This window comes from Theropithecus gelada, chromosome 1 (assembly GCF_003255815.1).
Source record: "Theropithecus gelada isolate Dixy chromosome 1, Tgel_1.0, whole genome shotgun sequence".
In the NCBI taxonomy this organism is placed as follows: domain Eukaryota; kingdom Metazoa; phylum Chordata; class Mammalia; order Primates; family Cercopithecidae; genus Theropithecus; species Theropithecus gelada.
Window position 1 is genome coordinate 192,984,279 of NC_037668.1, and position 13,212 is coordinate 192,997,490.

At 36.9% G+C, this 13,212-nt stretch overlaps 1 protein-coding gene across 1 annotated transcript; it reads left to right on the plus strand.

Moving 5' to 3' along the window:
- Window positions 1-683: 683 nt before the first annotated feature.
- Window positions 684-11,928, plus strand: TNFSF18 (TNF superfamily member 18). Its single transcript, XM_025403857.1, has 3 exons — window positions 684-906; window positions 7,679-7,709; window positions 9,924-11,928. Exons 1-3 carry the CDS (start codon window positions 685-687, stop codon window positions 10,268-10,270), a joined length of 600 nt encoding a protein of 199 aa, XP_025259642.1. The 5' UTR covers window position 684; the 3' UTR covers window positions 10,271-11,928.
- The last annotated feature ends 1,284 nt before the right edge of the window (window positions 11,929-13,212 follow it).

Genomic DNA, 13,212 nt, shown 5'->3' on the forward strand with positions numbered 1-13,212 from the left:
ATTATCAGAGTTTAAAAATGATGAAAAATAAAATTGAGCTTGTTGTATTTACAATTTTTTATTAAATTCTTGTAACACACTTAATATTTTCTAGAGAATATCTCAGAATGAATGTATTCCATACACTAGAAATTGATGAAACATTTTTATGAGTATAGATTTTATTTTTCCAGATTATTGAGGTATAATTGACAAATAAAAATTGTATATATTTAAGGTATACAAGATGCTGACTTGATTGAAACTCTGTTTTTTCCAAACTACAGATCCTAGCCTCTCCAACTTCCTAACACTGCCGCTCATGTACATGATATAGGGAGTATGATGGGGTCTTAATCTCAAACTTTATTTCTTCTTATAAAAAGTAATTTTCTTATCTAGAAATAATATGGAATACTATCTTAGATGGGAGTACACCACTTTATTCTCCCAAGGCTCTTCTACACATGCACTATACTGCCTTTTGATTTAGGAGAGAAATTTTTTCCCTCTGAACTTCCCTCGTGCTTTTTTTTCTATGTTCTGAGTTTGTGTTGACTTTCAGCCTTCCGTTCCTTTTGTTGTATTTGACCTGGTGCCAAATGAAAGTCAGCACTTAAGTTATGAGTATCATTTTCTAACACAGTGACAGAAGGAAAACTCCGCCTTCCACACCCACTACTAATTACCATATTGCTACAAAACATGACATTGCATCCTTCACCCATCACTTGTGAATTTTTGTTTTCCACAGCTCTTATTTCTCCAAAAATGTGTTTGAGCCACTTGGAAAATATGCCTTTAAGTCATTCAAGAACTCAAGGAGCTCAGAGATCATCCTGGAAGCTGTGGTTCTTTTGCTCAATAGCTATATTCCTTTTTCTTTGCTCCTTCAGTTGGCTAATCTTTATTTTTCTCCAACTAGAGGTAAGGAGGCAATTGTACCTAAGATTGCTATTTGCTATAATCCTCTATTTGTTTTTCTAGTTATTATCATTGTCACTCAGTATTGTTAGCAATAGTTGGAAGGAAGAGATGTGTATACATAATGTAAATACAATTCTAATATTGTCATGACATGGCTTTTGAAGTTTAGCTAAAGGTTTTGAGATAAAAGGTATCAGAAAATGATAATGTTAGATGCAGAACTCAGTTAGATAGAGAGAATTGGTTAAGCCAATTGACAGGGGCCTGTGGAGTATTTTTCTCTCCCTCTTCTATAGCTCTTGGTAGAATAAAAAAGGTAAAAATATGAATGAATATCAAGGAATGGGATGCAAGCTATAGTCTTATTTATGGAAAAGACTTAAAAAAATAGTGAAAGATGGGATTAAGTAAATGACAGGTGGTTTGTGTGTCTTTGAGGAGGGAAGTGGCCCTGAGCTAGGCGTAAGAATATCTGGATTCTGGTTCTGGGTCTCCCTAATAACCAGCTGTATAAATTTGATAAAGACATTTAATCTCTCTAGTTTGCAGATTCTTTATCTAAAAAAAAACTGGTGGTAGGAGAATGGATTTATTATGATGTTTCTTCTAGCTATAAAATGCAGTGATTAAGAATTTATTTAGGGATAGTATGAAGAATAAATGCCTAAGCCATTCAAAAGCAGGGAACAATGACTTTAGGTTGAGTTGATCAGGGGAGACTTCATGGAGGAAGGAGAAAGCCCATATCTATCTGGGAAGCCCCTGATGCTTGTCAGGAATTTCCCATTGAGATGCAGGCCAAGTTGTGGGCCTAGAGAATGGGATGGTACACTGGGAATGGAGATAAGTTTGGTTCTTTACTAAAAAAACTTTCCTCACAGTTGACCATATAGCACTGACCAAAAAGAAAATAAGAAATGCTTTATTTATTTCAGGATTTAGCCTATTTCTGGTTAAATTGTAAGACTCGAAGTTTTGGGTAGAATAAAGTGGTATATGTCCATCTTGAGAAAGGGTTGAAATGTAACTGCAGAAACATTTTTCGTAAGGGAACTGATCAGCGAAGATTTCAAAGATATAGTTCTACCACTTAAGATAAGTAAAAGTAATTGAGAAAAGATGCAGGAGGAAGCAGTCTCCTATGGATATTAATTTCGAGTAGGTATAGCTTTGGCCAATGTTTCCACAGTAGCCCATTAATTTGTATTTCATAACTGTATACAAGGCTTATGTGCAACAGAGGCATTTCTAATTACAACCCTGCTCTCTCAAGAAATGTATCAAGCAGAAGTGTGAACTTTCTGGGTCAGTGAAGCTGAAAGAAATAATTGTCAGAAATTCTTAGTGTCTTGATTTCTGAAGAAGAGGAAGGGTGAGAATAGCAATAACTTAAATTTGGAAGTGCTTCTTTCTTCTAAAAATTATAAGATTAATTAGCCTGATAACCCTGAAGAACACTGAATATAAGCATCATCAGCTCCTACATATGACTTGGGAATGAATGCACAGATGCCTTTCCCAAAGGCACCCAGTAGTTCTTGCAAAGGGAAAGAGAAAGTCTAATAATGCCAGATCAACTAGGACACCTCTGTTCAGAATCAAACTGGATTAGTCCCAGGTGTTTGAACTCTGATTCTGTTTTGTCTCTCCTAGATCCAGTTTCTCAGTGAAAGGTTCTGCCTCTAAAGATAACCCAGAGTTTATTCCAAATTTAGGGAAGTATAAAATGTTTTTAGAATATTGTTCTGACAGGAAACTTGCAGGATTTGTTTCTATGGGAAAAGCCAGTGGCCTGGCCCACCATGCATGATATTAGCTTCTACATTTCACTTTTCACTTACCTGTACTTCCCTTTCCCTGTTGACCACAAATAAATATCTCTGGAAGAGAGGTCTGAAGGGCTGGCAGATAGTGAGTCACTATGATGTGGCCACTTCCACATTCTCACAATACCCATGAACCTTGAAGTTTTATTTTGGTCTCCACTCTAGTTTTTATACACAAAGTCCCACTTTCCAGATTGTCTAGACACTACTTTAAAAAGTGTACACTTAAAAAAAAAAGTGTAATACTTTAAAAAGTGTTAGATGGGAAGCTTGGCTACTCGGGTCAATTTTTTTCTTTTTTTCTCTCTTGTTTGAGAAAATATTTAACTAAAAGGATAGCTGTGAGTCTAAGGAGTTTGGTCAATCCCTCAGTGAAAATAACCTCACAAGAGTTATCACTAAGAAATGAAGTGTTCAGCAGAGTCTCCCGCTTCAATAAAATGAAGGATACTTTCAGAAGGGGAAGTTGTACTTGTACTTAAAAGCAGAGCAGATTTTAATTTCACTGAGGATTTGATTAGGGTTGATTTGGAGAGAGAATGATTGTTTTGGCCATTTTGAGCCCAACTATGTAAATCTAACCTTAAATCAAGATGAGGTTACAAAAGCAACTGATCCTTCTAGAAAAAATAACTAAGCGATATGTGTCTTTAAAAGTGGGTATTTACTACTTCCAAACATCAGTAGAATTATAAATAGAAACTTCTCCCACAGAGTGGTAAGGGTGAGAGTTTTGACCCAGACAGGCTGGGTGTGGATCTCATTCTTGCCTTTCATTGGCTGCATGACCTTAGGCTAGTTACTTAATGCCTCTCATCCTCATTTCCTCATCGGCAAAATGAGCAAGCTAGTTTGTATAGGGTTGTGGTAAGGATTAATGAGACAGTAGAGCATCTGACATATAGTAGGCTCCCAGTAGATGGTAGTGATTAATATTTGCTCCATTACTATTAATGAGATAATAACGGGCAAAAATTTAACAAGATCGTTTAACAATATGGATATTCTTTGCCTACCTATATCACTCTCTCAATCAAAGACACTATCTCATAGCCAAATTGATGATTTTGCAATTAGATGGATTTTTAGTGGTGGCAATAATTAGAGAGTATCACAGTGATGGTCTCTGTAGCACTAAATAGACATTAAGCAGCCTGCAGTATATTATCCAGAATTTCTGACTCTGGAAATTAGTTTGGCCTTAGGTTGTCTATGGCATTAGGTTTCTCTGAACACATCTCATACATGCTAGTAGATGGTGCAGATACTATCTGTGGCATGTATTTTGGCACTCATTCATATTTAGATTGTTACCAAATTGCTTTGGGTGTGTAATCATGTCTTTCTAGAAAGATTATAAACTTCTTGAGAGTCAAGGACCAAAAATCACATTTGTTTCTCGTGCTTACGATGCTGTATAATGTTGGGAATATGTGTGCTTAAATTGTAGTTGAATTCTTCATTACAATCACCATCATCACCCAAACAACTAATATTTATTGAACAGGTCCAGGCAGGATATCTCGGCAAAGCCCTTCTTTAAAACAACCTCATTTAACCCCAACAACTTCAACAAGCTAGGTGCTATTATTTCTCCCATTTTACAGATGAGGAAATTGGGGTTCAGGGAGTCTTTGTCATGTCCCTATAATGTGTTGAACTAAATTGAATTGCAACATCTCTTCCAGGAAACACCAAAATGAGGATGAAATAATTGCAAGAGGTCAGGCGCAGTGGCTCACGCCTATAATCCCAGCACTTTGGGAGGCTGAGGCGGGTAGATTGCTTGAGCCCAAGAGTTTGAGACCAGCCTGGGCAACATGGCAAAACCCTGTCTCTACAAAAATATACAAAAAAAATAGCTGGGTATGGTGGCATGCACCTGTAGTCCCAGCTACTCAGGGGGCTGACATGGGAGAATTGGTTGAGTCCAGGAGGATGAGGCTGTAGTGAGCTGAGATCACACCACTGCACTCCAGCCTGGGCAGTAGAATGAGACCTTGTCTCAAAAAAATAACAAGAAACAACAACAACAAAAAAACAAGTGTAGGGAATCAAAAAATTTATTTCCTAGAATAGTGACTTTCAGACTTTTTGATTGCACCTCCCTCTCAATAACGTATTTTCAGTATAATTCCCAACATCTATATGCTAATTATTATACCATATACAAGTACTAATAATATGTACACTAAAGAGATACACAAAATATATATTTATAAGGGTGAGCCTAATATGTTTAACGTAGCTCTCATAATGCAGAACCATTTCGCTTTCACCAAAATGTTATATTTTCTATAATACGTTAATATATAATATAAACATTTCTAAAATAAGTAAAATAATATTTTAATAATTTGATAAATGCATTTATTTTATTTTTTAATCTTAACACTTTGTGATACAGCAATTTGAAGTTTGATATGTTAATTTACCTTGTTTCATGATTTTGAGTGTCATGACTGAAAAATTACCTGACAAACAAATATAGATTAAAATGGAAGAACATATCTTTGGATACTCTTAACATGTCACACCACTTAATTTTCAATCCATCATTCAATGATGGATGCCTCTCTTTCTTTCCATACACAACTAACTTCCAAGATCTATAGCTTTAACACCTCCTTCATATAAACTCACCCACTTGCTTGTGTCTATCTCCATTGTATTTTAATGACAAAAGTTCGACTATGGAAAACCTCCAATGCTGATTAAATCCAACTGCTCTGTGTCTTTCACTGTTGAATATATCTGAAGAAAAACATACAACTTGTTGAAAGGTCTTACTTTAAATTCACAGCCACTGCCCTCAAGTGGATTTCAGTGTTGCTCTCGAAACAACCCACGTTTCCCGTCCATTCACTCTCCTCTACTGGATGATTTCACATCTTTAGCTTCTCTTCAAACATCTAATAACTCTTCCCCATTCACACACTCCACTGATAACGTTGCCTCCATATTTCAAGAGAAAATAGAAGTAGGGAGGAAAGAAGTTCCAGTATCAACAACTTGTTGGCATTTGTATCCAGGTATATTGCTGTTCTCCCTTATCACTGTGGATAAATTGTCCATACACCTATCCAAGCCATCTATGAACTAAATCTTATCCTATCTTACCTACTCAGGGACATTGCTGCAACAGTTCTCTCCTTGCTCTTACATATTATGCCTCATCCATTTTACAGAAACATTTCCATCAAATGGCAATAGAAAAACATGTTGTCATTTCTCTCATATTAAAACATAACAACAACAACAAAAACCTCTTTGATCTCTCATCATCATCCAAACTCCACTCATTTTTTTCTGCTCTCCCTACAGCAAAATTCCTCCAGCTTCTCTTTTCCCATTTACCCTTAAATTTATTCTAAGTTTCTGCCTTCTTCACATATGACAGAAACTAATTTTGTCAAGAACTCCAGTGTCTACCATGTTTCTCAATCTATCAGTCAATTCACTGTACTCTTCTTACTTGATCTATTGACATCATTTGACACCAGCTGATCACTCATCCTCCATGAAATACTTTCTTTTCTTGGCTTCCAAACATCAGACTCTCCTAGTTTCCTTTCAGACTCAACTTTTCCTTTCTATTGTCCCTTGCTTGTTCTTTCTCATTCTCTGACCTCTAAACATCACAACGCCCCAGTATTCTTCTCCATCCACACCCACTAACTTGATGGTCTCACACAATCTCACTCCTTAAAGCATCACTTAGGAACTTAAGGCTCCTAAATGTATATCACCAGAGCTCCTTAAATTTCAGCCTCCTGTATCCAACTGCCTGCTTGACACACTTACCTGGATTTATAATAAGCATCACAAACTTAACATGTCCAAAACCAAACTCATGATTTTTCCCCTCCCCATTTATTCCTCTTACATCTTATCCATATTAGTGGATAATTATCTTTCCAATTATGCAGGCCTAAAATACCTGGAGTCATCTTTGTCTCTTCTCATTCCCTACCCCATATCCATGTCGGGAACTTCTGTTGGCTTTATTTTCCAACCAAGTATCACCATCTCCACAGCTAGCACCTTGGTCAGAGGCACCATGCTCTCTTGCCTAGATGAATGACTGTAATGATCTCTTAGCTAGTCTCACTACATTTGTCCTTGCCTCTGTTTAATTTGTTCCTAGTATAGCAGCCAGAGAAATCTTACAAAAGGAAAATATGCAACATCTTTAAGTTCAAAAAGTCTTTTAAGCACTTTACCATTAGGAAACCAACAAACTTTGGATGATACAAAAAATGTTTGTGGTTATGCCTTAATTTATACAAAGTCTTTTTGAGCATTTAGCATTTAACTACCTGTATTTGTAAAATTAACCACACACTGATGGCATCTTGTAGCATGTGAACTGCCATATATTGCAATAGCTTGAAACTTGGAACTGTTTTTCAGGGTATCTCAGATACTGTATATGACATGTAGTTATCTAAGTATTATACATGGGTGGCTTCATCAGTCTGAGTTGTGAATATTTCTAGGGCTTAATTTACTGTTTTAAATAAAAATAAACATAAACAGAAGCTTCATTATTTTCCTTTCCCGTGCCAATAGATAACCTTGTTCAGTCACTGGGGTGTGGAAACTGCTTTTTGTTGAAAAACTTTTAGAGTCCAAGGCTGCGGGGGTGGGGGAAGGGGGTGTCCAATATCAAATAGTTGTCCTTTAGGTATAGATTAGGTAATGGAATTAGATCTTGACCTTTGTCTAAAACACCCAAAGGGGAAGCTACGTAATAAAAGGTAAAGGATGGAGCCACTCAACTTTAAAGGGAAGCTGAGAGGGCTGAGACATGTTGAAGGGAGGTTTTTTTTTATGGTTGTAGAATAGTAGTTTGCTTCAGGAATCCAAAGCTCTAAATAAATCAATCAAAAAAGTTAATGACACTGTCATCATCCTAATCAATTCATCTTTTCTTTCCCCAACAGGCTGCTAAAGAGCCCTGTATGGCTAAGTTTGGTGAGTAACCTATCGTGCATGTCTCTCTTTTACTTTTCTTAGTTTTTGATGAAAGAAGGCAGGTGTCAGTGATCTCAAGAAAACCTGTATTTTCTTCCATTCATTTGTCAGCTACTACATATAATTACTTATCATATACTGGGCAGTTTCCCAAGAGCTGAGGCTTTCAGAGGTAAACCAGGCAAAAGAAGCCCATGTCCTGATAAAGCTTATATTGAAGGCTGCATCTCTAGCCAGGAATGAACATCTCTCTTACTGACCTATGAATCTGAGATCTAGGAATCTATTTTTAATTCTGTGTTTTAATAAACACAACAAGTTTCAGATTTCTACGACCTTTCCTTAAAGTCTTTCTCACGTTTCACATGTTGCTAATGTCCAGTGGAGTATACGAGAGAGTGCCATTGTTGTTTCTAAATGTATAAAAGAGCAATGAGAGTTGGAAGAGTGGCCATTTCCTCTACTCCTTTCTCTTCTAAGCTTAGCTTCTGAGTCATTTTCCCTTGTAGTCACCTGATATTTGCTTAGAAAACACACCACAGTTTGCAGTTACACTGAGACTTAGACTCTTAGAATGCACGCAAAATTTCAGATAAATACATTTTTTAAAGTTGTTTATAGGTTTCAGGCCAAACATACATTTTCAGCTGAGAACAGACCATTTCTAGAGTTAACTCTGCAACCCCTGTGTTCCTATATAGTTTAAACCAGTAGGTTTCCTTGGCTTGTGGGAATTAGACAATTTCCTTTTGCTTGTCTCTTTCTTTGTGTTTTGTTTTTGTTTTGCCAGTAAGTGGAATGGAATGCATGGCATGTGTGAAATTCTGCCTTGATGTGGTAAAAGTTGAGAAACTCAAGTGATGCTAAGGTGGTCTTTAAGTGACCCCCTTTCACAGAATTAAATAGGAAAGTCAATGACACCTCTTTCTGGTGACCTGCCTATTGCCTATTACATGTCAAGGAAGAAGAAATTTACTGGGCTCTGAGCTCATTGGCGATACAGGGTGACTTTGCCTTTTGTTCTAGTGATCTCTCTTTCGTTGTCCCCCAGAATCTACCTTCAGAGTCTTACATTAGTCATTCATATGAATGAGAATTGAAGTAAAAATGTTACCTCTTCCAGGGTGCTTTCTCATCAAGTTTTCTTTTTTAATTATGGGACAAAGGACAAAAATTATGGAGAATTGCAGAACAGATAAGCATTCTGGGTAGTAAAAGCACCTCCTGGGGCTGTGAGATCACACTGATGTGCAAAACCAAGTAAACAAACATTTAAATTTCATATGTGCTAATGAAAATGAATGATTAGGTCTTTACCCTTCTTTACTCGTTGGGACAGTATTGTGCTAGGGATCCTTATATTTAAATAGTCAAGTTATTTCTATTTATAAACTCATAAATTTACCATTAGCTATTTTTGGGGGGTTTATTTAATGAATCCTAAGTAGGTCTTAAATTATATATACCTACAAACTGAGGAGAAGAGTCATAATTTAGACACAAAGCACCTAATTCAGGAACATGGAAGTATCATTCAATCAATAAATATTTATGGAACATCTACCAGGTACCAGGGACATTTTCAGGTGCTGAAAATACGGGAATGAATAAAATAGAGATATATTTGTCCTAAAAAATTTTACATTCAAGGTGATACAAGATGGAAAATAAACAAATGAACAATTTAGTTTATAACATCCTAGACCCTGACACACTTTATGAAGAAAACTCAAGCAACGTAAAAGGAGAGAGTGATAGGAGAACACTTCTTAATATAGCTTAATTAAGGAAAGCCTCACTGATAAAGTGATAAACAGCCGATGGTATTCACACAGAAAATGCATGGAAATGCATGGACTGCCAACCCTGGTTTTCAAAATTTTGGCTTGTGATTTCTTTCTCCATTAGTCTTTTCTTCTCCTTTCTATTTCCCACAAATATTAATCGACAAGAGATGCTGAGTCACCTAACTCATTTTTCTATTCCAAATTCTTTTCCTTAGAATGCTCCAAGCAAGAAACACTCTTTGGATTTTCAATTTCTCTAAAACAAGGAGTAGATAGGTACTTAAAATAGAAAAATTCTGCTAGAAGAGAACTAGTGTAGATCAGGTAAAGAAACAACATGTACGTGGTAAATCTACAATCTGGAAAAGGATGAAATAATGAAATAACTATGCTTTCATCTTTTTTCTCCCTTGTATATTTCTTATAGGACCATTACCCTCAAAATGGCAAATGGCATCTTCTCAACCTCCTTGCGTGAATAAGGTGTCTGACTGGAAGCTGGAGATACTTCAGAATGGCTTATATTTAATTTACGGCCAAGTGGCTCCCAATGCAAACTACAATGATGTAGCTCCTTTTGAAGTACGGCTGTATAAAAACAAAGACATGATACAAACTCTAACAAACAAATCTAAAATCCAGAATGTAGGAGGGACTTATGAATTGCATGTTGGGGATACCATAGACTTGATATTCAACTCTGAGTATCAGGTTCTAAAAAATAATACCTACTGGGGTATCATTTTACTAGCAAATCCCCAATTCATCTCCTAGAGACTTGATTTGATCTCATTCCCTTCAGCACATGCAGAGGTGCCAGTGGGTGGACTGGAGGGAGAAGATTTTCAATTTCTAGGGTTTGTCTGTCTACAAAAATCAATGCAAACAGAACTCCTCTGTATGTGAATTTTCATCTATCATGCCTATCTGAACGAGACTCAGAGGAAGAGCCAAAGACTTTTGGTTGGATCTGCAGAGATACTTCATTAATCGATGATAAAATGAATATGGATGACAGAGGACATGTGCTTTTCAAAGAATCTCTGTCTAAATCTTGAATTCGTGAGTGGAAAAATGGAGTTCTATTCCTTTGGAAGTTTTACCTGGTATGCAAAAAGGATCTGGGACAGTAGCCTGACTTTGTTCTCATATTCTTGGGCTGCTCTAATTCATTCTTCTCATACTCCCATCTTTTGAGGTCCTCCCAATAAAAAGTAGACTGATAGGATGGCCACAGATATGCCTACCATACCCTATTTAGATATGGTGGTGTTAGAAGATAAAGAACACTCTGAGAACTATTGGAATAGAGGTACAAGTGGCATAAAATGGAATGTACGCTATCTGGAAATTTCTCTTTGTTTTATCTTCCTCAGGATGCATGGTGCTTTAAAAAGCCTCATCAAAGGAGTCATTCCGAACCCTCACGTAGAGCTCTGTGAGAACTTACTGTTGGTGTGTGTGTTTAAACATTGCTAATTGTAAAGAAAGAGTAACCATTAGTAATCATTAGGTTTAACCCCAGAATGGTATTACCATTACTGGATTATGTCATGTAATGATTTAGTATTTTTAGCTAGCTTTCCACAGTTTGCAAAGTGCTTTCATATAGCAGGTAGCAATTCTATGAAGTTAATTGGGCAGGCATTTGGGGGAAATTTTAGTGATGAGAATGTGGTAGCATAGCATAGCCAACTTGCCTCAAATCATAGGACAAGTGACTACAAGAGGCAATGGGTTGTCCACTGCATTGCACTGTTTCAGCTTTAGAATTGTTACTTCTGCTATTGTGTTATAAGACTCTAAAATTTAGCAAAGTAACTTTTCAAGAAGCGTATTCCCCTTTAGCCCAAGGTGAGCAGAGTGAAGCTACAACAGATCGTTCCTTTACCAGCAAACTTTTTTTTTTTTTTTTTTTTTTCTCCCCTGCCTGGATCAGGGAAACCCAGGATGCTGCTCAGGCCTTATACCAACCAAATTCCCCTCTTCACTTTGCAGAGCCCATCTTAGTAATCTTACTCAAATGCGCTAACTTCTAAAAATAATAAATAGCACTAATTCAAAATTTTGGGGCTCTTAAATTAGCTACTTGCAGGTTCTTGTTGAAAGGTATGTATTGCATTGTAAACAAATTTAAAATATTTATGGGTATTTGTGAAAAGCTGAATTATGTTAAATAATATTACATGTAAAGCTATTTAAAAGAATTTTTTTTTTGTATTTTGTGTAACAAAAATTGCTCAGGAGCATGCTAAGCCTGAGGCCAAGTTGTTTCTTAGTAAGTCTTTATAAAAAAACATCTGCTGGGTAGCTACAGGGCCAAAGACTTGGAGAGCTTGTTTCTGTTGCCTTTGCATATCTTCTCAGGAAATTAAAGTGTGTCATATACATATATACATATATATACACATACAAAATCTTGGTGTTCTTGATCTTTGTTGTGTTATAAGCAATTGGCAATATGTGCTGGAGTGGGCTGGTGCTAGCTTATAAGTGCATATTAGTAACTTTTCAGGAATGTTGCATTCTGGTTATTAATTATAGGCATTCTTGAAATTGGCTATGGTGGGAGTATTTGTACCATGTAAATTGGCAAACACTACACATTTTCCTTTTGGACAGCTAGTTCACCAGCACACCACTGTGAAACTCTCCTTATTGACTCCTCTCTGCCCCCGCTTCATTCCTGGGACAATCATGGCAGACTAAGGTAGAAAATGAAATTGTAAAAGTTTGGCATACTGGTGATTTCTCAGGGCAAGCAGAGGTCACTGCAGCTGCAGCTACAGGGATGACTACCAAAAGGTGACCTTTAAATTTTCCTGGTGTCATAATTGTAGCCTTTGTTTTCAATGTATACTGTTTTCCTGTTTCTCCACATAGTAGTTTGCATTTTAAATCTATAATAAAACATGCTGATAACTGGATTGCAGCTGATTTATCTGTGGGTCATCAGACTAGAGTTAGTAATCCAGGGAACACAAAGGTACATCACAGAAATCTTTGCCCATGTGAAACACTGTTTGGCAAGTGTTAAGCAGAAGTGAGAGCTGGATGCAACTGGCTTTTCATCATAGCTGTTCCCATTTCTGATGAGTTAGTCAGACAGTTTCACTTTCTGACTTTCACCTATCTCCTTTTCTCCACCCTGCCCACATTCACCATCAAAGTCATTGTGAACCCTTCTCACACTGTTTTTACCTTCCATTTTGCCCCATCAAACAAGAGCATGCTATATGACTGTGGATTAAGTCTCTGCTTGTGAACACGGCAGCTAATTGAAAAGCGATGTAATCTAGTCAACAAACTCCTTAGATGAAGTGTATCTTGAAAATGAAGTTCCTGCCTTTGTGTTCCATCCCAATTAGGCAATTTCATTTGGGAGGACATAGTTTCATTAGAGAGAAGGAGAAGCAAAAATCTGATTGACCGACAAGTTAACAGTTTAAAGATTTACATCAGGTAGAAGCTACAAATGATGCTTTGGCACACATTTACTCTGATCCAAAAGGATGCATGCCTATTCTAGGGTTTACTTCTAGTTCTGTGACAGTCACTCCACTGATTATGACTCTTCCATGAGTCTCCCACCTATGCATAGGAAATTTGTACACATGCTTTGCCCCTACAAACTAAGAGAGTGTGAGCCCACCTCAATGTAGCAAGATTCTCCTGTTTCCACTACCAAGCAGTTGGCCTTTTTTTTCCAGATAGAT

What these genes read in the sequence shown, in the direction of transcription:
- TNFSF18 (XM_025403857.1), top strand. Translation starts at nt 685, where the DNA reads ATGACATTGCATCCTTCACCCATCACTTGTGAATTTTTGTTTTCCACA. An exon ending in TTATTTTTCTCCAACTAGAG is followed by an intron (nt 907 to 7,678) that starts GTAAGGAGGCAA and finishes TTTCCCCAACAG; the next exon opens with GCTGCTAAAGAGCCCTGTAT. An exon ending in GCCCTGTATGGCTAAGTTTG is followed by an intron (nt 7,710 to 9,923) that starts GTGAGTAACCTA and finishes TATTTCTTATAG; the next exon opens with GACCATTACCCTCAAAATGG.